This window comes from Grammomys surdaster, unplaced genomic scaffold, assembly GCF_004785775.1.
Source record: "Grammomys surdaster isolate TR1022 unplaced genomic scaffold, NIH_TR_1.0 125808, whole genome shotgun sequence".
Taxonomy (NCBI): Eukaryota; Metazoa; Chordata; class Mammalia; order Rodentia; family Muridae; genus Grammomys; species Grammomys surdaster.
In genome coordinates, this window is record NW_021620639.1 from 731,787 (window position 1) to 757,442 (window position 25,656).

Sequence of the window (25,656 nt, forward strand, 5' to 3'; positions counted from 1 at the left end):
AAGAACATAAAATGTATTTCCTATGTTCCATGATTATGGATGCCCGTGGTACAGAGTCATGTGTGTGGCAAGTACTTTGTGACGCTTTCCTGGGATGCTGTACTCTGGAAAAGAGGAGAATATTCCAGAGTGTCAAGGGAAGGGACAGTCTGTAGAGACTTCTGGAGAGCCGCTGAGGTGGGGGTGGGGTAGATAAAGAGCAAGCCTGGGAAGAACCAGAGACTGCCACACCTGTTCAAAATCCAGCAGGCAAGGGTTTCTGAACGCCTCTCCCGTGTCCTGCTGGAAGTTTGGATATTTTCCTGCAGAGAACTATTCTGGACTCTGAGCACATCCAAACATAGTTATTTCTTAGGTAACAGTCAGAGAAAAGGATCTTTCGAATTGATTTACCAGGGGCTGGGGTGTGGCTGGCTCAGGGGTAAAGGGTTTTTGCTCTACCTCTGGCTTTTAAAGAAAAAAAAAAAGATGAACTTGTAGTTTAAACAGTTAGGCTGCAAATAGTGAGGATACAACTCACATCTAACCATGGGGGCAGAAGACCAAAAGATTTAGATAGAGGAAAAAATCCCCAAATCCATTAAGGCTTTATTGACGTACATGTGGTTGAAAACACCATTTCATCTACCTGAACATACTGATTACAAATGGCAATTTAGTGAATTTGAAATAAAACAGTGGCCGGGCAGTGCTGGCACACGCCTTTAATCCCAGCACTTGGGAGGCAGAGGCAGGCGGATTTCTGAGTTCGAGGCCTGCCTGGTCTACAGAGTGAGTTCCAGGACAGCCAGAACTACACAGAGAAACCCTGTCTCAAAAAACCAGAAAAAAAATAAAAGAAATAAATAAAACAGTGTTATAAGGAATTATTGTCAGCTGAATTTCCCAGAATAACTACGTCTAATTTTCACACTTAACTAGTAGGTCCAGATCTATGTCCCCTCCTAATTTATTAATGAATAAAATGTAAAGTTAGGGGCTGGAGAGATGGCTCAGCGGTTAAGAGCACTGACTGCTTTTCCAAAGGTTCTGAGTTCAATTCCCAGCAACCACATGGTGGATCACAACCATCTGTAATGGGATTGGATGCTCTCTTCTGGTGTCTGAAGACAGCAACAACGTACTCACATACATAAAATAAATAAATCTTTTTAAAAAATTAAAGTTAAACGTTAAGGAAAAGCAGGAGTGAGTTAGTTAGTATAAGGTATGATGTTGAGTTCACTTACAGGCTTTCTGTGTATGTGTGTAGCTTGTGTGTGCAAATGTGTACATGGATGCCTAAGGTTAATGTCAGTTGTCTTTCCTTGACTGCTCAACATCTTGCTCTTTGAGACAGGGTGTCTCACAGATCCTAGCTGTTACCAACTGAGTCCAGGGGGATCCGTTTGTCCTCAGCTACACCTTTGTCCCCTGCACTAGGGTTACAGCTGTTTGAAGACACCTTCTTGTTTTAATTTTGGTGCTGAGGGTCTGAACTGCTCACAAGGTTCTTATTCTTGCAAGGCAAGGCACTTTATCATCTGAGCTGTCTCTCCAGCCTCACTGACCTTTTTCTTTTGAAGAAACGATAAACCAAAGTTTACAATAAAGTTTTCTCCCTCTGGTCTTTTACTTTGTAAGTGAAAATGCTTATATGGGCTGTAGAGAAAATCCAACGAAACCTTGGCTCTGGGTAAAAATATGAGGAGTGAAGAATGTCTTTGGTATTAGGAGTAGTATTATTTTAAATGACACTCCTCCCCATCCCACCCCCAGCGTTTTCCATTCTGTGTCATTTGCTGCGGAACCCGGAGTAGGATTCATCCTTAAGAGTTCAAGCTTAAGGGATTTGTCAAAATTTACGTTTAGAGGTTTCTTGATGCATACAACTGTGGTTTAGATTTCCAACCAGGGCAAATCCGAAGGCAATGACAATTCGATGTGAACACTTGTTCTCAGGAAAGGCTCTGAGACACTCAATCAATCGTTTGTAACAGAGATGACAGTGCTGTGCACCCCAAGCTGCGCTGAGGATGAAAAGACCTTATTCAGCCTTGCATTTGAACCCACAGTGCTTCCGAAGCAGGAATCCATTCAGATGTTGGATGGGGATGTTGGAAATACCTTTAAAAACAGCACTGCGAAGTAGGGGGCTTTAACGAACTGCTTTGAACTCTCAAAGCAGAGAGGAAGGAAGCAGACAACCAATGGTGGCAAGAACAAGGTGGTAGGGGGGAGTTTGGGACTCCGGCCTGGGCCTGCTGGGGTCGGGTTCAGACCGGATGCGGAGCCCGCGGGCTTCGGCTGTGGCCTGGCTGAGAGCCCGGCCCGTTGGCTCCCGAAGTTACACAGGGACCAAGCGCGGGGTGACAGCTCCGGACGCTTCGGCCAGGCGTCGCGCGAGCTTCGCTCTCCTCACAGACTGTCGGCCCAGGCCGCTCGACCGGAGGGCGCGAGCCAAAGCGCGGCTCCGTGTCTGGGCTGCCGAGATAAACCGGGTGAGGACGCCGGACGCTCACGAGCGGGCGGGCCGGACGCGCTAAGGGGCCTCGACCAATCGCCAGCGCCGGCGATGATTCAAAAGGTGAAGGGACCAATGGGGAGCGCAGAGCAGCCTCGCTAGGGGCGGGACCTCGGAGGCGCGAGAGCGAGGCCGGCAGTGTCGCGCGCGGAGTCGCCGCGGGCTGCTGCTGACTGTCCTAGAGTGGCTGGAATTCCCGCCGGAGCGCGGCCGGGTGAGCGTCTGCGCGGGTCCCAGCCGTGTGTGGAGGGCGGGTTCCCTAGGGCGGCCGGCGAGGCTGGGGCCGCGCGGGCCGGAAGCCGAGCGCGGGGTTCGGATGGCGGACACCCCCCTTCCCGTCTCGGACGCGCGCCCCGGACCGCCCGGGCTGTACTTGCCGTGACGTCCCGGCTCTCGGAGAGCGGGCGGCCTTCGGGGGAGGAGTTAACCGCCTCTGGTTCCTGCCGGAGCGCCGTCCGGCCTGTCCGGGCTTCGTGAGTGCTTCTGCGCGGTGACAGCCAGCCTCGCGCCTCCAGCGGCTTCGAGGGCCACTCAGTGCTCCGGGGCTCTTGGACGACGGCGGGCTGGCCTGGCGTTGCGCCCGCTGTGTGTAGCGTACTTGGTGTGCGAGGGCCGGGGCTCAGGTTCACAAGCAGGAGTAGATTTGGGGCTACGTGTAGCAGCTGTTGTGAGGGAGAAGATGGGGCTGCAGAGAAGCGCGGGATGGAGGACCTAATACGGACAGAGACGGTGATAATGAGACTGGTTTGTTTAGTTTCGGAGCATTGACTGGAGAGGTGGGGTGCGAGTGAGTAAGGACTATCACGGTAATGTATGTGCCTTTGGGTATTAACGGAAAAGGCCATGCGACCTGTACAACCAGCTTTCTTTTGCGTGGCTCTGTAGGGGCACAGACTCTGCAAACGCTTTCTGTTTGCATTTAGCATAGCAGGTCACTGCCGCCGGCTCAGGTGTTAAAGGGTAGCTGTTAGACATCATTTGAGCTTTTTCTTTCTGCCACATTAAGTGAATTTGGGAAAGTGGAGAAACGATTAAAGACCCCTTGTATCGCTCGTGAGCGAAATAATATAAAGAAGTCTGTCGCCAGGCAGTGGTGGCTCATGCTTTTAATCCCAGCACTTGGGAGGCAGAGGCAGGTGGATTTCTGAGTTCGAGGCCAGCCTGGTCTACAGAGTGAGTGCTAGGACAGCCAGGACTACACAGAGAAACCCTGTCTCAAAAAAACAAAAACAAAAAATAAAAAGATAAATAAGATAAATCTGTCACATTGAATCGCAGTAATATATTGTGCCATAATATGTGAGAAGTCCAGTGCCAAATGAGTCTGGCTTGACAGAAAGCAAGCCAGAGGATCCTTGATTTTCTGCTGTGTGTGGTTGAGGGTTCATTGTTTAGTAAGCAACTTTTCTTTGCAAACACCGGTTTGTTTAGGGAAGTTTGTGTGTTTCTATTGGCTTGTTACATGGGTGCATACACACCGGTGTCTGGACCCCTCTTCTCCTATCCAGTATAATTATCTCCTGCTGTGCAGTATTTTGGGACGATATCACATAGCTTCCACTGACTGTGGGTCTTGTACAAAGTGGCATGCACCTCTTGTTGTCAGCCTATACTTTATTGTCTCCTAAGACAAGATTGTTCTCCACCTGCCATATAAAATATCAAGTGTCAGTTCTTGTTTTGTGTTCTTTTTGGTTTGTTTGTTTGGTTGGTTTTTTTTTGAGACAAGATCTCAGCACAGCCCTTATTGTCCTGGAACACAGTGTAGACTAGGCAGACCTTCAGCTGGAAGAGATCTATCTTCCTCTGCCTCTGGAATAGTGAGATTAAAGCCACCATGCCCAGCCAAGCCTAAGTTCTTAATTATTTTTCTCCCCTTTTTTTCTGGGCATCAAATTTCATATTGTACACATTTTAGACACATTTTTGAAGGCTTAAATACCTACTGGGTACCTTGATTCATGTATCCCAAAGTATTTAATAGGTAATAGAAGATTTTGAGGGGTTTTTTTTTTTTTTTTTTTTTTTTTTTTTTTTTTACTTTGACTTTTGTTCCTTGTTGGATCCATATAGTTAATGTGGTGTCTTCGAGATGCAATAAATAACAATGAGTTTAGGACCATACCATCCTAATCCTCCAGATTTCATCAGATCTCTGAAGCTAAACAGGACTGGGCCTGGGTAGTACTTGGATATGATGAATGGCAAGGATTGGATGCTTCAGATGGTCCAGAATAAATCTGTTCAAGGGCCATTTAAAGATGCAGGTGGTCCCAAGCCCCAAAGTGCTCATATTTCAAGATTTTTTTTAAAGAATTATTTATTGTATATATGTGAGTACACTGTAACTGTCCTCAGACACACCAGAAGAGGGCATTTGATCTCATAACAGATGGTTGTGAGCCACCATGTGGTTGCTGGGAATTGAACTCAGGACCTCTGGAAGAGCAGTCAGTGCTCTTAACCACTGAGCCATCTCTCCAGCCCATATTTCAATAGAGTATTGTTTGAGACTCTACTGGCATCTTCATCTAGAAAGACATTGTGGTCTTTCTCAAACTTCGGATGACCAGGGTAGGAGTACCTAATTGATTTGGGGTGGTCTGGGAAGGAAGAGGGGTGGGGAATCAGAGAAGGAAGCCCAGCACATTTCCTTCCTCTTTGTCCAGGACAACTTGGAACTAAGTGTTGAAATGGACAAAGCTCTCTGTTGCCACCTTCCTTTTTTGTGCTCCTCCTCCTTGTGCAGATGGGCCATTGGTCTCCTGTTTCCCAAGGGCCCTCATGGATGCCTCTGCCAGTCTAGCTTCATTCCTAACGATTCCAAACATATTCATTACCCCAGAGATGGTATCTTACAAGTTAGGGAGACTGAGGCAGGCTCTGTAATGAACCTCTCACCACCAGATAAGCACTTTCATTTTCTTTCATCTGTTGTCTTGTCTAAACAAATGAAGCTTGTGAAGTCTTTTTTCCTCAGGGGATTAACAGTGAAGAAATATATTTAGAAAGACTTTCTTGGGAGGAGTAGGTAATGCAACTTTCTCCTTAATTCCACAGTCTGCAAGACTCTTTGGTGTCAGCAGGTTGTGTAACCAGCTCTTAGCAGGAGTGTGTGAGGAGTATGTCTTTATGTGCTTGGGTGATGTATGGAGACTTGCTCAGCAGGTGACATCATTAGCTGAAGGAGTCTTTCTGTCTGCTGCTTGCTTATCATTGGTATCAGAGCACTGGCTTAAGCCTGTGAATCTGCTGCTCAGTGGAGAGAGAAATATTACCTTAGAGCTCCTAGCATAACCATCATTTGATATTACCTCATGTAAATAATTCTTGAAAGTTGTGGTTTCTTGAAGTATTGAAGGTTTCATGGGCCATGTTTTGAAACAGTGTCAAAGAATGTTACAGTTGGGGTAGGTGTCAGCTGTGAGCTTGAGAGGTGCACAGGTTAACTCTGGGTGGCTTGAGAGGTGCACAGGTTAGCTCTGGGTGGCTGCAGAGATAATTGGTATGCACTTGGGATTTGACTCAGAGAATGCAAACTATATGAAGTAAACCTCAAATATGTTATTTTGTTACAGATTTGAAATCCTTCCTGTTGGTAGGATATAGTAATGCTAATGTACAGTTTTCCCCCAGTTTGTCTCATGGTTTTATTATTTTCCTGTAAGGTAGCTTGTTAAAAATATAATTTAATGAATTTTAAAGCTTTTGAAAACATGACATGTAGATCTACAAATAAAAATAAGTGTCCTTTTTGAGACATGTCCTGGTTTTTGGTTACTGCAGGGGCGTAGCTCTAGTCGTCTAGCTTGATGCCTGTCACATTGTCAGAGTTAATCCTCAGTGCCACTTTCTGTGCTCCAGTGTCTAAGTCATCTCCTACAAAGTAATTCCAGTTGAAATAAAATGAAGCTCACATAATATTTTGTGTTGCTCTGCTATTCCCACACCTGTGTTTGTGAACTTTGCTAAAGCATTAACTTTAAGCTCAAGTTCTGCCATCTATAAAATAAGGAGTTGTGCATTTCTTCCTTGGCTTCCTGGCCCTAAATAACAAACTAGAAAGTTATTTTAGTGAACAACAGTGAACAACCTAGTCCAGAAATGTAAGTAATAATTATTGACTGAATTTTTTTTTTCTTTAAAATTGTTCAGACTAATTTTAGGAAATGCCAAGTAGGAAGTTTGCTGAGGGTGAGGTGGTCAGAGGTCGGTGGCCTGGGAGCTCCCTTTATTATGAAGTTGAAATTCTGAGCCATGACAACAAATCCCAGCTCTACACTGTAAAATACAAAGATGGCACTGAACTGGAACTGAAGGAGAGTGACATCAAGGTGAGTGTGTCTGCTCAGTGTTGGAGTAGGTGGGAGGAGCTGGAGGTTCTTGCCTGACTCCTGCTTTGGGGCTCTGGGTTGCCTCTGGGAATATGTAAATGAGATATGGGCCCAGATCCCAAAAGCTCACTTCACTGTGTGTGATCATCCTGTGAGGTGTTTGCTGTGGGTGCTGTTAGACAGGAAAGGGCCCTGGTTTTTAGGGATTCTTTTTATTTTTTTAGCACTGTTTTCTCTGAGCTGAGTGGTAGGACAAATGGGAAACCATAGGGCGGGCAGTGTACAAAAGGCTGTGGATGATGCTGGCACGGCCAACTGACAGATTTGGGGTGGCTCATTAGGCTTGAGTTTCCTCTTCTATTTCCTCTTCCTCCTCCTCTCTTCCTCTTTTCTTTTCTGTTCTCCTCTCCTCTCTTCTCCTCTCTCTTTTCCTCTCCTCTCCTCTTCTCTTCTTTTTCAAGACAGGCTTCCTCTGTGTAGCCCTGGCTGTCCTGGAACTCACTCTATAGACCGGACTGGTCTCAAACCTGGAGATTGGCCTGCCTCTGCCTCATGAGTGCTGGGATTAAAGGTGTGTGCTACCATGTGGCAGGGCTTGGGTGATGTAAGCAGAGTGACATTTACTAGGTTTGAGGCCAGCTCACAGCTTTCCCTTCCCAGCCTGTCTGCTGATGGTATGGGTTTTAAAATAGTGATCTATGGTATACAAATACTTGCATAAAATGCGGAAAAATTAATTTCTATGAAAAAAGGATAAATAAAGCTGCAGCGTTTCGTTAGATTCTCTAGGCATAAAATTATTTAGTCGGAATGCTCTGAAACCGTCGACTTAGAACTTAGCAGTTCTGGACCTTGTAGCCCGTCATTAACCAATAGTTTGGACCCATGCATGGTCTGCATGAACACTGTGTGTTTTAGAAAATGTTTTAGCTTCATGGCTCATGGGGTTTCTATAGTTTAGCAGGCAGCTCTAGCCATATGGAATATGACTTCTCTTTTGATGCTTTTAGCGGTCATTTAAGACATGTAAATGCCATCCTTAGCTGAGGGCCACATATACAAAATAGCTGCTGGCTAGAGGCCCAGGGGTTTGCCTGCCTCAGGTAATCCCTGGAAACAAGGAAGAAGCGGTTTGCAGTGGATTAGGGCAGAATGGCAGCTGACCAAGGCGTCTAGCTGCTCTGTTTTTAAGAACTCAGTTTGTTTCAGTGTGACTATAGGGCTGCTTTTTGAGAAATGGTTGCTAATTATCTTTTCCATGTCAGTGTTAGGCAGTATCAGTTCCCAGCCTTCTTGCTGTGGCTGGGACTACATGTTATATATGTGATGTAGTCACAGATTCCGGGAAATACTTTGCAAGCTCGCAGAGCAGGGAAGCTCTGTGTCTTTCCTAGAAGCCAGACTGCTGTAGCATCATACTGTGTGCTCAGTTCTCAGACCTGTGAGTTTAGAATGCATGGCAACAAGATAGTGGCCCTGACTGACAGCTCAGCCCTGCCACTGGACATTAGTGCTCTGATAATATCTCTGGCCTTTTCCCTTTTTAGCCTTTAAAATCCTTTAAGCAAAGAAAAAGTGGCTCAACTTCTAGCTCTCCTTCAAGACGCCGAGGCAGCCGCTCAAGATCACGCTCCCGATCCCCGGGCAGGGCACCAAAAGGTTCCAGAAGATCCGTCTCTGCTTCCCACCAGGCTGACTTTAAGGAAAAGGAAATGAGGAGGGAAATTTTGCAAGTTAAATTGACTCCGCTTGTGTTGGTACTTATTTCATCTGTTCACTGCTTATTCAGATTATTTGCACTTTTGTTAGCAAGTATTTGAAATAGAAAATATAGTTTGTTTGAATATCCAAGAAAAATTGTTTTTTATTTTTAATTTTTTTATTTTTAGTGTGTGTACATGTCCATGTGTTTGGTGGAGATGTTGGAGGACAGCTTTATGGAGTCTGTTCTCTCCTTCCACTCCTGCGTGTTTGAGGGATCAAACTCAGATCATTGGGCTTGAAGGCAAGCATTACTACTGGAAGCTGTCTTAGCAGCTTCAAGATAATATTACTAGGAGTCCTGATAGTATGCAGTCTTTAAAAGATGTTTATGTTGAGACAGACATAGCTTGTAGGCCATGAAACAAGGAGACAAGTACTCTGTTAAACATTCTTGCTCTCCCAGTTGGCATCCTTATGCTTGATCACCATCACTGTTTAAAAATCGTGTTTTCAGTGGAATGACTTTAATGGTACATGTTTGTGGGGCCAGTAAGTGTTTTATTTTATGTAGTATTATAATTTTTTTCCTTTTTTTTTCTAAGACAGGGTAGCCTAGGCTGGCCAAGATCTTGTTAAAATCCTCCAGCCTCTGCTCAGTTCTGAGTTCATAGGGTAAGATACCACAGTTGATGGATAAATATTTTAAATCATTTGTTCTCAACCTTCTTAATGCTATGACCCTTTAATACTGTGGTGACCCCCAACAGTAAAACTATTTTGTTACTACTTCATAACTCTAATTTTGTTATGAATCTTAATGTAAGTATTTTTGGGGATAGAGGTTTGCCAAAGGTGCTGTGATCCAGGTTGCGAGCTACTGTTGTAGACACTAGAACAAAGTGTTTAAGTAAAAAGAGTGCTTTTGTATGTCACTCGTTTAATATCATCTCTTCTGGAAACAGCATACAGGCTTCTAATAATCTTAAAAACTAGACTGTGTGTAGTGCACTTAGACTTTAAAATGTGAAAATAATGAGAATAACCTGCCCTGCAGTAGTTTCCTCTTTCTGTTGTTACATAGTAAACATCATAAGATAGATATGTACACATTAGTGTTAAAGTTAGTTCTGTGGTGCAGCCTTGTATGTTTCTCTATGTTCACTGTTCTAAACACTACTTTTCTGCAGCATCAAGTTATCTCCTTAGGCTTAGCCTTGAGGAAATTGAAACTGCAGGTCAGGTGGACAGTGCAGAACAGAGGCTTATAATACCTGTTGCTAGACTGGGTGAACATGCTTATGCCAGCGTCAAGACTATGGATTGCTTGGTTTTCATCTGAGGATTGTAACAGGCCTTCCCCACCCCCACCCTCACCCCCCAGTGCTTGTTAAAGATTTTCACCTCCCTTTTTCAGACTTGGTGTTTTCTTATTACAATGAACTTGCTGTTTCTTTGAGTGGCTGTCTACCACAGGGGGAAGGAGCAGATGCTTTCTGTTATGACCTTTATTTTCACACTATGCTCTTTTGTTGATAGAAGAGCTACGGGTTGCCTTTGCCCCTTCAGTAGAGCCTAACCTACTGTGTAGTGTGATCATGCTATGATTGCTCCTTTCCGCACTTGGTTATGATCTCAGTAGTTTACCTCACAGTGTTGAGTACTTAACCATCGAAAATCTGTTCACTGCATGGAAAGCATTGGTTTGTATTCACCATGGTTTAGAGTTAGCTGACTGCTTGGTTTATTTGTGGTTAGTAGAGATTATTCAAAACCTGAGACGCTGCACATAACTTTTTAGGTGTGTCTCCATTTGCTGACAGTTGGCTCATTCATTGACACTTGGTGTATAGCCTGTGCTCTATTGCTCGGTTGACTTAGAACCCACTAATGTGCTAAAGCTGCCATTTGTCAGCTGGTCATCATCTTTTATTTTTTTTAATCTTTTTTTTTTTAAAGATTTATTTATTATATGTATATGAGTAGTACACCATTGCTCTCTTCAGACACACCAGAAGAGGGCATCAAGCCCCATTGCAGATGTAGTTGCTGGGAATTGAACTCAGGACCTCTAGAAGAGCAGTCAGTGCTCTGAACCACTGAGCTATCAGCTGGTCTTCTGAAGGATATGCTTGTACTTTTTTCTTCTTGACTCAGTCTTTACAGAGGAGGAAAGAGACTGCTGTAACCGTTGCCTTAACAAGCTCTTGAAAGCTAAATTGCTTTTCTTTTTTCATAAGAAACAGGCTGAGTCAAGAGGAACATGTAGGAACATAGTGTAAATACTATGCAGCATGAAATGCAAACAATCGCCGGGCAGTGGTGGCGCACGCCTTTAATCCCAGCACTTGGGAGGCAGAGGCAGGCTTATTTCTGAGTTCGAGGCCAGCCTGGTCTACAGAGTGAGTTCCAGGACAGCCTGAGCTATAAGAGAAACCCTGTCTCGAAAAACAAAACAAAACAAAAAAAAAAGAAATGAAAACACTCAGTCTTCCCACTGTTGGCTGTCTTAGGGTTGCTGAAAGTCTTTTCCTCATGTTTATGTTCAGCTAATGAATGAATTTGCCAGGTTTTACTCACCTGCCTTTCATGGAAACATTACTGTATGACAGTGAAATTACTGAAACATTTAGTATGAAAGTGTTCAAGAGATGGGAAAGTTAAGGTAGAAGTTGGTTCCAAAACATAGTGTTCCACAGCCGTAATCCCAGTGCTCAGGCAGGGGTGAGGCTAGAGGACTGCCACAGTTGGAGGCACTGTAAGAGCTGACTTTTGAAGACCAGAGAAGTCTAGTTGATTTTATCTCTTGTTTTTTAGCTTGTGTCTGCTTCATTCCCAGTAGTAACTTGTTATCATTGTGATGCTTTAGTTGGTTCAGCTCTGAGTCTGTTGCTTCATATTCCATTTAGAAGCCATTTGGAAACAGCGTCGCTGTGTACAACGGGGAGCCCGAGCACGTGGAGAAGAATGCCACACCTCATAAAAACAAGCAGGTAGGAAACACTCCTTCATCTGGCATCCTTTTTCTTTATTCCTTTTCCTTCAGACTCACACAGGAATTTGTTGTATTTTATTTGTTCATGTTCTGTTCTTAAGACTGTATATGATTTAACACATTTATTCTTGTACATTCACAGCCCTATAGAGATGTTGACTTAGTAATGTTTGCATTAAATATAAACTAAAGATATTTAATACTTTTTTTTTTAAACTAGGAAAGAGTCATTTTGTCAGCAGAAGACAGTTATATAACTACACAGTACAGCCTTCGTCCCAGAAGAGAAGAAGTCAAAGCCAAAGAAATAGAGTCCGAGGAACAAAACCTTGTCACCAAAGGACCCTCACCTTTGGGAACCTTTCAAGTGAGCACGCCACAGAGGAAAGACTTGGAGTTTGGAGGAATACCTGGTAGGTGTTAGAACCCCATGACGGAGGGGAAAGGATGGGCAGAGTTGCTCTTATGTGCACAGGGAAAGTCTTTGTTGAGAAGGAAGAGATTGAGGAGGTGGAGGAGTAGGGAAGAAATTTCCAGAGAAGGAACAGTGGTATGAAGGCCTGAGCTGGGAGCTATGGTGGTGTGTGTGTGTGTATGTGTGTGTGTGTGTGTGTGTGTGTGTGTGTGTGTGTGTGTGTGTGTATGTATGTATGTTTATGTGCACACAACATGACTGGGGTGGTACATGGGACACAGGGAGGGACAAGCCATTAAAGTACAAAGAATGCTAACTTTAAAGTCATAATAAAGGGAGTTTGCCGTAGGGAAGTGGTGGCCCTATAGAGACAGGGAGGTCTGCTAGTGATGAGTAGAGGAGGCAGGACCTGGCTGGCATTTACTGCAGGAGCAGGCTGCAGCATAAAGCATCGGATTGCCTTTCCTGCCTGCTAGGCAGGGCAAATGAGTTACTCAAAGAGTGCCTCCCAGAGGACAGATAAGTTAGGCTTCTGTCTGAAAGCATAACAGAGTCATTAATAGTGGCAGGGATTGGTTCTTGCCCATGGGATGAGTCTCAAGTTGGGCCAGTCCTTGGTTGACCATTCCCTCAATCTCTGCTCCATTTTTGTCCCTGTGCTTCTTGTAGGCAGGACAAATTTTGGGTTGAAGGTTAAGTGTGTGGGTTACTCTGTTGCCTGTCTGTGGATCCTGTTCCCCTAACTGGGCTGCCTTGTCTGGCCTCAGTGGGAGAGGATGTTCCTAGTCCTCCCTGCAGTGACTTGATGTGACAGGGTAGGTTGGTACCCAGGGAGTGCCTCCCCTTTTTCAGAGGAGAAGGGAAGGGGAGAATGGAGGAGGGGCTATGGGAGGGAGGCTGTGATTGGGATGTAAAGTGAGTAAGTAAATTAATGGGAAAAAACCTAAAACAAAACAAAGAGTGCCATGTGCAGAGCTTGCAGTGAGTGAGCACGTGAGCTAGTGACAGTCTGGCTTGGATTACCGGCTCTGACTGCTGTCATCACCCAAAATCTGCATGTGTGTGACAGTATGTTAAATGTTAGAAATTTATGGATAGAAAGTCTACCTACTGTGAAGACTAGGCTTGAGTTAAGTGGCTTATGCCTAGAGACCAGAGCTGGGAGGCTGAGCAGGATCTATAGAGTTTAAGGCCAGGCTCCCTGAGGCTGTGGAACCCGATTAGCCTGGCAGTTGTTTGATGCCTGGGTCTCCACACTTGCGCTTTTCTGTGGCTGGAGTTGAGAGTTTCAGAGCGTGGCCTCTGAGGTGGATGTGCATTTTTGTCACTCACCCAAGGTTGTGTGCATACTAGAAGGGACAAGTAGAGAGTTTAAAAGTTACTGAATTTTATTACTTCCGTTGGGGAGGGATAGAATGAGCAAGCAAGCCAACAAGCTCTAGGGCTCATGTAAATGCTGGGGTTTGAACTCCAGGTGTCAGATGCCCTTACCTGCTGAGACACTTTCCCAGCCAAGACAGGGAGAGTTTTGTTTTTGTTTTTTTTTTTAGCTTTCTTTCATTTTATATGTATGAATGTTTACCTGTATGTTTGTTATGTTTACCACATGTGTCCCTGTTGTCCAAGGAGGTCAGAAGAGTCCATTGGCTTCCCTGGAGCTGGAGTTAGATACAGATAGTTGTGAGCCACCATGTGGGTGTTGGGAACTGAATGCAGGTCCTCTGTGAGAGCAAGTGCTTTTAACCACCGAGCTGACACTTAAGCCCCCTAGATGAGTTTTTGATGGTACATTACAAATTGGTCTCAGACAGCTAGTCGGATCTAGTTTTGCCCTAAAGGTAAAATAAATATAAATAAATAACCCACATGATTTTTCAAAACTAAACAAACCTGACTGAAGTTGAGTCTGGGCTGGTTGCTTGCAGGTGTGTCCTTCATCATGCTTGGCCTGCCTGCCTGTGTCCTGCTGCTACTGCTGCAGTGCGGGCAGAAGGACCCCAGGCTGCTCAGTCTTCCTCCACCTCTGCCAGCTCTCCACGAGCTGTGGGAAACCAGTGTGTGTGGCCTTTACCTCCTCTGGTTTTTCGTTCAAGCTCTCTTCTACCTTCTACCAGTCGGGAAGGTAAGGCTTTTGAGTTCGTTGTTTGTATGTTTTTTGTCTATTGAGACATGGTCCTTGCTGTGTAGCCTTGGCTGACTTGGAACTCACTCTGTAGACCAGGCTGGTCTTGAACTCCCAGGGATCTGCTTGCCTCTGCCTCTGCAGTGCTTGGATTAAAAACGTGTACCACCCTGGTGGAAGGTAAGGTTTTGCTGAAGGGGCATGGTTTTGTGAAACTCGTCTGACTTCTCTGTCATTGCTTTAATTTCCAGCAGTTTCAAAGTTAGAAGCTGTTAGTCATATACTGAAACTGTTATTCCTGTGCCCTGTAACTTTTTACTTATTAAGCATAACTTTAGAAATATGATTTGGATTTATCTCATTTCCTATGTTACTTTTCTTTCTTTTTCAATAAAATACCTGATGAAAACCAAGGGGGGAAAACCGAACAACAACAATAAGGATTTACTTTAGCTCAAGCTTTGAGGGTAACATCCATGATAGCAGAAGAATGGCACTGGGGAGAGAGCAAGGTGAAGGTTGTATCAGTGTCAGGGTGGGAGCAGAGAGACATGAATACTGGTGCTCAGCTTGCTTTCCCCTTTTTAAAAAACAATTTTATAATTGTGTGTGTGGATGTTTTTGCCTGCGTATATGGCTATGCACCGTGCGAGCAGAGCTCTGAGAGGCCAGGAGAGGACATTAGATCCCCTGGACTGGAGGTGGAGCTGGTTGTGAACCAGCAAGTGCGTGCTTAGGATTCCCCTGGATCCCCTGGAAGAGCAGCCTGTGTTCTTCTTGTTGAGCCATTGCCCCAGCTCTTCTTCTAGCCCGTGAAATGGAGCCTCACATGAGGGTGCATCTTCTCACCTCCACACAACCTGTAAACTCTGTCACAGCTGTGCCTACAGGCTTGCTCCTCCTAGGCCATTCTTGCTCTTACCAAGAGGGCATTCAGGATTTTGTTTGTTTGTTTGTTTTTAAAGATTTAGTTTATGTATATGAGCACGCTGTTGCTGACACACCAGAGGAGGGCATTAGATCCATGAGCTAGTTGCTGGGAATTGAACTCAGGACCTCTGGAAGAGCAGCCAGTGTTCTTAACCATTGAGCCATCTTTTTAGCCCCCAGTATTTTTTTTTTTGAGTCACATCTCTTTCCATTTCTAACAGGAAAGAATAAGTTATTTGCTATCAGCCTATGTCTCAGTAGAGGCAGCTAAAGAACACCCCCTCAGTGTGTTCACTTGTAGTTGCAACATCTTAAATCTTTGATTTTCTTCTGAGCTCAGTGGATTTAACAAAAAACAAAAAACCCCGAAACATATATTAAAATATTTTCAGTTTTGATCCTTAGGAATTGTTGTCAGGAACCCAGTGTCCTTTTCAGACTTTCATTGCTACGTGTGGTCCTTCTTTCAGTTGTATACCTTTCCTCAGACATGTGCTCAAAGAACATGAGCTGCCCTAAGCAGTACATAATTTATTTCAGATCTTATTCTTAGGAGACTGCATCTTTGCCAGCTGGAAGTTCTCTTAGGAGGGTGGGGCTGCAGATGTGGTGCTGTGCACGCTCCCTGTAAGTGGCTGTCCATTCTTACTATAGGGTTCTGTTTAGATTCAGGTGACATAAACATCATGCATACACACAAACTGAAGCGATAGACAGATGGTGTCAGTCAAGAAATCTTCTATCTATATTGTCAGACTAAGGCCCAAGAAGACACCTGCAATTGAGAAGGATCACGTAGGGTTTCGCCAGTGCTGTGATCTCAGGTTTTAGGTTTCTGTCCTGGGTGTCCTTCCACAGCAGAGGAACAGATGCTGGGAGAGGATGATGATGATGATGATGATATCATCCTAATATTGGACAGCTTAAAGTGAATGGCTACAGTGTTGAGTAGCTACTTGGGGATATATATGGCTGCCCATTGACTCAGGCAGTATTCTCACTGTCTTGGGCATCACTGTGTCCACGGTGTGCCACGGTGGTCCCCACTTGGGGAGCATGCTCATTGTAGTACAGGAGTGTGTGTAAATAGTTGAGCAAGTCAGTGCATACATGATGTTGACAACACACAGCCCGATTGAAAAAAAACCTCTGTTGTGTTAAACTTGTTTACATATGTACATATGTAATTGGCTAGATTCCCCATATGAGAAACAGCACGCATATTTTCTTTTTAGTTTGTGTGACCTCACTTCATACATTTTAAGCCCATCTGTCCATTTTCCTGTGGCCTGCCTCCCTCCCTCCCTCCTCCCCCTTCCCCTCCCTCCCCTACCCCCCTCCACATAAATAAAGACTAAAGGAGACGAGGAAGGACTCAATTCAGGTGAAAGGATATTAAGCTAATTGTTTTCTGGTTCTAATCCTGTCATGGGTTTTCTGGATATGTGCGTGAGTGTATGTGTGTGTGTGTAAAATTTTTAAAGAGGCAGGTGGATTTCTGAGTTTGAGGCCAGCCTGGTCTACAAAGTGACTACTAGTGGGGTTAGGCTGTTCTGTCGTTGATGAGCAGTAGAGAGTTTTGAGCACACTAACCTTGTGCTGTGTGTGGAATGGTTTGCTGAGGGTGATTATTGCAGTAGTCCTGGTGCATTGAAGAAAAATTACCTATGTGTGTTTAAGGTAAATCCCTGTAGTGGGGTTGTGTCATCAATTACTAGAATACTACTGTATTTCCTACTTACTTTCTTGGGTATAATGAAATTCAAGAATTTAAGAAGATTACATACATACATATATATATGTATGTCTGTCTGTGTGTGTGTGTGTAAGAAAGATGACCTGGTTGTGGTGCCACACACTTTTAATCCCAGCATTCTAGATGCAGAGGCAGGTGGATCTGTGAGTTTGAGGCTAGCCTGGTCTGCAAAGTGAGTTCCAGGTCAGCCTGGGCTGTTGCACAGATATCCTGCCTCAAAAAACACAAAGATGATAATGTATTTTAATTTTTAAATAAAAATGTAATATTTTTTTTTTCTTTTAAGGTTGTAGAAGGAACACCTCTTGTTGATGGAAGAAGACTCAAGTATAGACTGAATGGTGATTTTCTTAAATACTCAATGACATAACTTTTAGAGTTTTTAAATTGTTGGAGCTATTTCACTGGGACATTGAACAGTAGATTTTTTTTAGTAGTTTGAAGAACTTGCAGATAAATTAGCTTATTCCAGCTTATGAAAAATGCATGTAAACCAGAATAGTTCTCCTAGTATCTAGTTCTGTTTTCCTTTAATACTTGGAGATGGGATCTCACTCTGTCACCCAGGATAGCCTGGAGCCTGGAGTTTACTTTGTAGTACAGGCTAGCCCTTCTGCTTCAGCCTCCTGAGTTCTGGCATTACAAGTATGTGCTGCTAGCCTGGTTAGTTTTGTTTCCTTTTTCCTTTTAAAGATTTTTTATTTTATGTGTATGATCCCCCCCCACCGCCCCTTTCTCGCTCACATGTGCCTGGTACCCATGAAGTCAGAAGAGGGTATTGGGTCCCCTGGAACTGGAGTAACTGATCATCCAGCCTGTGTTCCTAGGTTGAAAAGAGCAGATGTTGTCCCCAGCCTTTTTTTGTTGTGGTGGTTAAATTTTTTTAAAAAATATTTTGTTTGTGTGTGTGTGCCTATGTGTGTATATATGTGCATTAAAAAAAGAAATCATAATATTAGAAGCACAGACAAACAGAGGAGGGAGGTCTTTACACAAGGACCAAGTAACTGCCCAGGTGCAGTGCTTGGCCTCTGGACAGACCACGCCCTCCATAGAGACAAAGCAAAACCAAACATGACTCAGAAAACCCAAAACACCAAGAGCAGGAGACCTGGAAGCAAAAGTAAACAACAACTTATGACTGGATAGCACTGTAGCAGGCCAGCGCAGGCAGCAAGAGACGGGGCATGTTAAAAATTCTGAGACAGGTTCCATTAGTAAGGAGCTGGGCAAAAACAGAAAGATGTCCAGCATCAGCAAACATGGTCTGTGCTTCTAATATTATGATTTCTTTTTTATGGGATTTTACCACTGAGGAAATTCCTAAGACATTCTGAGTGATTAATCTGCATAGACTATAGAGTGAAAGACAGTTGTATTGACCACTTCATAAATTTTATAAGGGTTAAATTATTCTTGGGAGTAAACTTGGTATGGAGAAAACGGCTTTAGCAAGCAGATTTGTGACGATCCTCTTACTTTATCAGAGCTTAGAAATCCTCTCATTAATGATCTTGACTTTTTTGTGTTTGACTGATACTTGAAATATAACTTGATGACTTTCATGTGGAACATACCTAAGCACTTTAGCTCTTGAAAGAAAAATGATTTCTCTAGCCAGAAGGAGAAATTGTTTACTTCCCACCCCCAAATTGGGCAGGCAGCACCTGTAGACCGGCTTATGGACTCCTGGGGCCTTTCAGTCTGCTGGCTGCCTAGTTTGGCCATGTGCTGGGATTACAAGTGTGAGTGACCACACTTGGTTTTCTCAGGTTTTATTATAGCCTCTACTGTGAGGGTAGGGTATCTTAATACCTGTTTTCTACATGGCAGAATATAACTAGAATCTTTTTATACCATTACCAACTAGTGAATTCCAACATACATATTTGTAACTATATCTACGAAGATCACTCTGCTATTGGGTAGTGGCATTAGACTTGAAACCATGTTCTTGCGCGTCTCTTTGGGAGCTACTTGCTTGACTTTGGACTCTGAACGTTGGAGTAGTGAGTGCCTTTTGAGGGTCTTTTCAGTTTGACAGTAAAGTTCAGGTTTATTAACAGTAGATAATGACTGAAAGAGCGCTAGCATTCTTAAAGGCACAGGAGCGTGGTGTGTACAGTGAGGATTATACCTTAAGGACATTTCTGATTTATAAAAATAATCTGGATAATGAAATTAAGACTTAAATAAACAGAAAAACACTGCATTGGCTGGTAGCTCCTGTGTGTTAGGAGCATCGGGGGCGGGTGGTGGCGGTGGGGGAGTTCTTTTTGAGCTCAGGAATTTAAGGCCAGTTTGGGCAACCTAGTGTGACTTGTCTCAGAAAACCCCCAAATGTAGCCCCAGGATGAATGATGCTAATTAACTCTCTGTTTCTCTCTCTTTAAAGGACTGTATGCCTTAATCCTGACGTCTGCAGCTGTAGGAACAGCAGTTTTCTGGGGCATAGAGCTGCATTACCTGTACACTCACTTCCTGCAGTTGGCACTGGCAGCTACTGGGTTTTCAGTGGTCCTGAGTGTTTACCTCTATGTCCACTCTTTGAAAGCCCCAAGGGATGAGTTGTCACCTGCCAGTTCTGGTGAGCAGTGACATCAGGTGTTAGTTACATAGGTGTATCCAGAGCCCTGACAGCCATGGCTACACTTGAGTAGATTGTTTTTGTCTAGTTTAATTATGGGAAATAAAGAGACATAGAAAACAACTGAAGAAAAAAATTGAAGGCAAAATTTAAATTTTTTTCTCATGCTTTCTATTCAGTTCTCATTAACTTCAAGCTAGTATGTGACTAAAAACCTTGAGCAGTTCTATCTTTCTACCTTTGTCAAGGAGTAAATTCCTTAAAAACAGACAAAAAAAAAAAAAAAAAAAGCAGGCTGCAAGTTATTAGTTCTGACCTAAGATATTTTTTTAAAGTTTCCTATGGACTGGGTGTGGAGGTACAACCTTTAGTCTGAGCACTTGTCAGACAGAAGCAGGAGGATTTCTATGAGTTTCAGGCACTCCTGATCTAAATAAAGTTCCAGGCCAGCCAGGACTACATAGTGAGACCTTGTCTCAAAAACCAAACCAAAACCCAAAAAAATCAAAACAAAAGATCATATGTTTAAAAATAAACCTGCAGTTTCCTTAGAGGTGATCTGTCATGTGAACTCTCAAGAGCAGTGGCAGTCCTGCCTTCCTAGTCCTGCCCTTTGCTTCTGCCTCTGCAGTCTCCGCAGGGAGCAGATTGGATTAAGGTCAACACACTGTTGAGGTAAACACTTTCTCCTTCCCAGGAAATGCCATCTATGACTTCTTCATTGGCCGTGAGTTAAACCCCCGGCTTGGTGCTTTCGATCTCAAGTTCTTCTGTGAATTGCGTCCTGGATTGATTGGATGGGTATGTCTTTTTTTTTTTTTTTTTTTTTTTTTTTAAATAATTTCAATGGTGTGACTTCATCTTGTATTTATATGAAAATGTAGGCAATTTTTAAAGATTATAGTTTTTCCTAATTGTCTTAAGTTTTTCCTAATTTTCTTAATTGACAAATTGTTAATTTGTCTTAACACAAAATATTTTCTTACTATATGTTTTTTACTGGTTTAAGATAACTTGATACAAATTATCACAGATTTTTCAATTTTTATTACATATATCAGGAAGTGATTGTGTAGATAGAATAATGTAAACATTAATTTCTTTTCCCTTTTCAGTAAAACCTTATTTTGACCCAGTTTCAAACTTGGAGAATTACAGAAAAAGAACCAAGAATCCCATTTCCTTAGCTGGATTCCTGTACTAATAGCGCGCTCAATCACAGACCAGTCAAGGACAGTGTTACTAAGGGAATCCGTATCCCTTACTGGGTCTCATTGGTGGTTAACTATTGCTCCATTTTTTCTTCTTGGTCTCCTCAGCTATACTGGTTCCTTAGCCTTTTATGACCATGTCACTGTTTTGAAGAACACTATTCTTAAGACCTTCACCCCTGTGTTCTCTTGATTAGAGACTCCACGTGTTGTCAAGAGTAGCCCAGAAGTGACACACGTCAGGGTTGAGGCTTCTTGTTCTATAGTAGCCATGGGCAGTGTACACTGGAGGTCTCAGCTCTGCTTGTCCTTGGGAGTGCTTTTGAGGCTGTCTTCTTGCCTCTCTTTACAGGTGGTTATTAACTTGGTGATGCTTTTAGCTGAAATGAAAATACAGGAACGCAGTGCACCGTCCTTGGCAATGATCTTGGTTAACATTTTCCAGCTTTTGTATGTGGTGGATGCCCTCTGGAATGAGGTAATTTGTTGGATTGTTAAATTTGGATTGTTAAATCAATTAATTTTTGAGGTCCTAATACTCCATGCTGGTTTGAACTGTGATCTTCCCACCTCAGCCTCCCAGCATTTCTATATCTGCACAAGATAGTTAATTTTAAAAAGAGCTGAATAGCTTCTGCTATAGTTTGTGTTGATAATGCTGAGGTGGTTCAAGGGGCCCGCACATGAACACTGGTGGGTGTGTTGACAACTCTATTTGGAAATGTCTTTCTACTTTCTGATGTCTTAGGGCCTGGATCTGTGAGCTCTGACTTTTATCTTGCCTAGTGTGATCTGGGCAAGATGCCCTCAGAGGGACTACTTTTTTCTTTAACCCAGAACTAGTTTTCAGTAGAGCTGGTTGTTCTTTCCACAGATACAGTTTGAACCCATTCCTTCTTGCTAGGCACTGTGGCATGTACATTTGAACAATGAGAGGCTTACGGTGCAGGGGAGATCGTAGGATGCTGTCATCTGAGAAGGGCTATTTAGGGAAGGGACTGAGACTTGGGGGGGGGTGGAGGAAGTTGAGGTCAGGGAAGTCCTGGGCAAAGGCCTGGGAGGGTTTTAGAGGTCTGTTACATACAGCAGGACTTTTGTGGGAGGAGGCAGGATGGCTGGGATACAGTGCCTTAGGCCTGAGCAACTGCCCAGAGCCTTTCAATATTTTGGTGTGTCTTCTCTTAATATACTTGGCCATAAACTAGTACTTTAACAAAGATGTTTTTTATTTCTTCCCATCTGTCATTTTAGGAAGCATTGCTGACCACAATGGACATCATCCATGATGGCTTTGGCTTCATGCTGGCCTTTGGGGATTTAGTGTGGGTTCCATTTACCTACAGTCTCCAGGCCTTTTACCTGGTCAACCATCCCCATGAGTTGTCCTGGCCATTGGCTTCTGTCATCATTGCTCTGAAATGTGAGTGTAATCTCAGCCTCTGTTTGGTCCGAGGCGCTATTTGCTGTTTTCTGGTTGGTGTCTGTCACATGCCATCTTACTTAATCACAGGCTTGAAATTATCATAAGAACTGAAAACAATCTCAAGTTTGCAAAGAGAGGGAATACATGTTAGCTCTCTACTAGTTCTCACCACAGAACATCTTTTATTTTTAAGCAATTTAACCTAAAATGAATTGCTTTAGGAATAATTCCGTCTAATGCCTGCATTTTTAAAAGAGATCTTAAAAATGAAATTGGTCTTTATATAACTTTTGGTCTCACTGTAGAAACAATCCAGACACTGTGGCCTGAGCTGCTCAGGCAGTGTACTGAAGGCCTACATGACAGGAGAGGGAGCCAGTCCTCTGGGAATGTCAGCTTGAACTTCCTGGAGGATGTGAGTTTTAATTGGAGGCTCAGTGGGTTCATGCAGGATGGGAGACTGGCTGAATGAGCAAGCAGCACATGTAAAGGGAGGGCAGAGAGAGGTCCAATATGGCTGCAGTGAGTTCTACCAGGTCCAGTGGTCAGTTCAGATGGTTTCTCTTTATTTCTTTGTCATTTAAGTAATCATTCAAAACATTCTGGATAGGAAAGGGACCATTGAACCAGAATAGAGCTAGCTTTATGGCATTGATGAGTATCTGTAATGGAAGAGGAGATTCAGCCCCTTGTTAGAGTGGAGGTTCAGTTTCTCCATTGGTTGGATTATTCATGTCAGTGACACCTGAGGTATCCAGAACAGTCTGTGTCTATCCCAAAGAGATGCTGAAGTGAAGATTCGATATTTCTTGTTATTCAGACCTCTTTATAGTAGTTGCACGTTAGTTAGCGCCTGTTGAAATTTGACTAAATCTCCCAAGCAGAGCGGTTTCACACTGAAGTCCCAACACTGTTTTCTGACTCAGCTGGTATTTTACTGAGGAAAAATCGTGTTATGGCTGCAGGTCTCAGGCTAGCAGATAAGTTAGCCTTTAGTCATTGTCACTTGTTACTTTCTCAGACACTGTTCTTTGTGGGCATGGCTAGCAGTGTTAGTTTTGCCTTCAAGATGGATGATGAGTGAGATTTTAGATGCTAGATTATATTGTAATTACTAACAGGAAAATATTTTAAAATTTCAGTATGTGGATATGTCATCTTCCGTTGTGCAAACTCTCAGAAAAATGCTTTCCGGAAGAATCCCTCTGATCCAAAGCTTGCACGTAAGGACTGACTTTAATTTGTTGATTTATATTTATTATGTATAGATTATTGTGCTTCTCTTTATTAGAAGTCATAAAAATAGGTTTTGTTTTTATATAGATTTGAAGACCATTCATACTTCCACGGGGAAGAGTCTCCTTGTTTCTGGATGGTGGGGCTTTGTTCGCCATCCCAACTACTTGGGTGACCTCATCATGGCTCTGGCGTGGTCCCTCCCATGTGGTGAGCCTCTCAGTGCTAATGTGACTTTCTCTGGTCAGAGATATGTCATTGGTTGGAGTTGTAGGCAGTGCCAGGGTCTACTCTCTTGGTGTCTAACAGGTGTTGTCTACATTTTGAGGGGATTGGGAATGTTCTGAGATAATTTTTATAGAATGTAAATGGAACGTTTTGTTTGTATTTGGCATACCTTGGCTCTTAGTGCATTTGAGGGAAGTCAGAAGCCTCATTTAGCCACTGTTGTTCCCTACAGGCTTTAACCACCTCCTGCCTTACTTCTATGTCATCTACTTCACTGCCCTGCTTATCCATCGAGAGGCCCGTGATGAACACCAGTGCAGGAGGAAGTACGGCCTCGCCTGGGAGAAGTACTGCCAGCGCGTGCCCTACCGCATATTCCCCTACATTTACTGACCTGGGCTGCTTGCCCCATAGCTCAGACCTCTCCCAGAAAAAAGGAAAAGTCCAAATGAACTAACTTGATGCACTGACAGGATCTCTAGGTTTGTTTTTGAGTCAGGACTGTAGAGCTAAATAGTATACCTTTTAATGTAGTTGAATTTATTCTCACTAAAGTATGGCAGTTAATATAAGGGGAAATACAAAGATGGTATAATTTGCTTATTAATAGGAAAATTTTAATCCCTAAAAAATCTGAAGTTTTATTTTTGTAGGTTTTTCTTCTTCAAAGATTTTTTTCTTTTTGCCATTTGATTTTTCTTAGTTGAAAACTCTTAAAGTACATCTATGTTTCATTGTGCTTAGAACAGAATTCTCTTTAAGTCAGCTTATTAGTCTGTAAATCAAGCAAGAATCAGCCCAATATTGATGGTATATCTGAAGAATAAGGGCAGATCACTTGCAGGACCTGTTTAAGGGAGACCATTCATAGTAGTGACTCCACCTCAGCCTTTAAAAGTGCATTTGGAAATGTAAACACATAGACTATGTAATATATGGTGACTTTTGATTTTTCTGTACAGTTTTTGAATGTGAGATAATTGTTAGAAACAAAGTAGTTTTTTAACAAAACATTTTCAGTGTTTTAAATTAAGTTTTGTAAAGTAATGTGAATTTAAAAGTGTAAAGCAATTACATTCATTTAAAGTTAAAACATAGGAAAGTTACTTTTCTTTGTCCAAAGTTTGTGAATTTGGCTTTGCTACCTCAATTTGCAGGTGTGTGTTTGCCTTTATAAACTGTTGCAAATAGAAAAAAAAAATATATATTTTTGGAGTAACAGCACTATTTAAACATTTTTACACACATTGGTGTTGGAAAAAATTGCCATTTTAGGCTACTATTTTTATATATTTTTTGACTTACAGTTCAGCAGTGTTTTTGCTACTGTTTAGCTGATACAGTTTATACTATTTTGTATCCTTTATGTTTTTAGAACTCTCTAGAAAGGAGTTCTCTCTGATACAACTTTTAAGTTTTCTCTCTGAGTTTAATAGCCATGCATAAGCTGGTTGTAGCCATTCAATTCTAGTGAGGTTGATTAGTTTCATAGTAACTGTCCCGGAGCAGGAAAAGTGGCAGATTCACTAGACTTTTTTTATTCAGAGCTACATTTTTCTCAGAATAAGGACATAAGGCTGCAATACAAAATGTATTTGGGTTTCAATTATACAATATCACAAATGAGCCAGATGCAGTGTTCACATTGTCCTGCCCTGTAGCTTAAGAGTGTATGTAAAGAAGCCGTGATCATGGTGTGTTACACTCTGATGACACGGTCATTGTCTTACTAATACTCAGGTATTCAGCAGGTGTTTTCCTATCATGCTTTCTTTTCTCTTGGTATCAACATGGTATGTGCTAATAAGCTTAGAAGGAAACTTTGGGGTAAGTAAAGACATTGGGTTCTTTGCCTGGTAGTGATAGGGCAGGCAATGCCACAGTATATGGATATCAGGTGCAAGTTGTTTTTAATTTGATGTTTGGCAAGCTTTGTAATAAAATTTTGATTGGAAACAAAAAGTTAAAAATAAAGACTTGCTGTTAGAGTCTCATCCTCATTTCTTTTTCTGCCACAGCTTTTCTTTTTTTTTTTTTCTTTGCTTTTGCTTTTTTGAGTCTTTCTGAACTGTAGGAATGAGCAGGTTTATAGCAAAGCAAAGATTTGCTAGAGCCTGACCCAGGTCACTCCTGTCATCGCAGCAGTCCAGGGAGTTGGGTCAGGAGGATCTCCGTGCATTTGAGGCCATTCTGGGCTAGAGAGTGAGACCTTGTC

At 42.9% G+C, this 25,656-nt stretch overlaps 1 protein-coding gene across 3 annotated transcripts; it reads left to right on the forward strand.

Annotated features, from left to right (window-relative positions):
* The first annotated feature begins 2,603 nt into the window (after positions 1-2,603).
* On the forward strand, positions 2,604-25,435 carry Lbr (lamin B receptor). Of its 3 annotated transcripts, XM_028789311.1 has the most exons (14): positions 2,604-2,717; positions 6,659-6,837; positions 8,385-8,594; positions 11,448-11,531; positions 11,754-11,946; positions 13,874-14,070; positions 17,043-17,097; positions 19,152-19,343; positions 20,041-20,144; positions 20,907-21,032; positions 21,806-21,974; positions 23,120-23,200; positions 23,301-23,423; positions 23,674-25,435. In XM_028789311.1, the coding sequence occupies exons 2-14, from the start codon at positions 6,673-6,675 to the stop codon at positions 23,832-23,834; spliced, it is 1,860 nt and encodes a 619-aa protein (XP_028645144.1). In that variant the 5' UTR covers positions 2,604-2,717; positions 6,659-6,672; the 3' UTR covers positions 23,835-25,435. The 3 variants fall into 3 exon arrangements, with proteins under 3 accessions (XP_028645144.1, XP_028645145.1, XP_028645146.1); XM_028789312.1 differs by lacking the exon at positions 8,385-8,594 and having other exon boundaries at positions 2,628-2,717; XM_028789313.1 differs by lacking the exon at positions 23,674-25,435 and having other exon boundaries at positions 2,628-2,717; positions 23,284-23,381.
* Positions 25,436-25,656: the final 221 nt, after the last annotated feature.

Excerpts from the sequence above, each read along its gene's own strand:
- Lbr (XM_028789311.1), top strand. The coding sequence starts at position 6,673 with ATGCCAAGTAGGAAGTTTGCTGAGGGTGAGGTGGTCAGAGGTCGGTGG. Across the intron at positions 6,838-8,384 it reads TGAAGGAGAGTGACATCAAG|CCTTTAAAATCCTTTAAGCA; the intron begins GTGAGTGTGTCT and ends TTCCCTTTTTAG. Across the intron at positions 11,532-11,753 it reads CACCTCATAAAAACAAGCAG|GAAAGAGTCATTTTGTCAGC; the intron begins GTAGGAAACACT and ends TTTTTAAACTAG.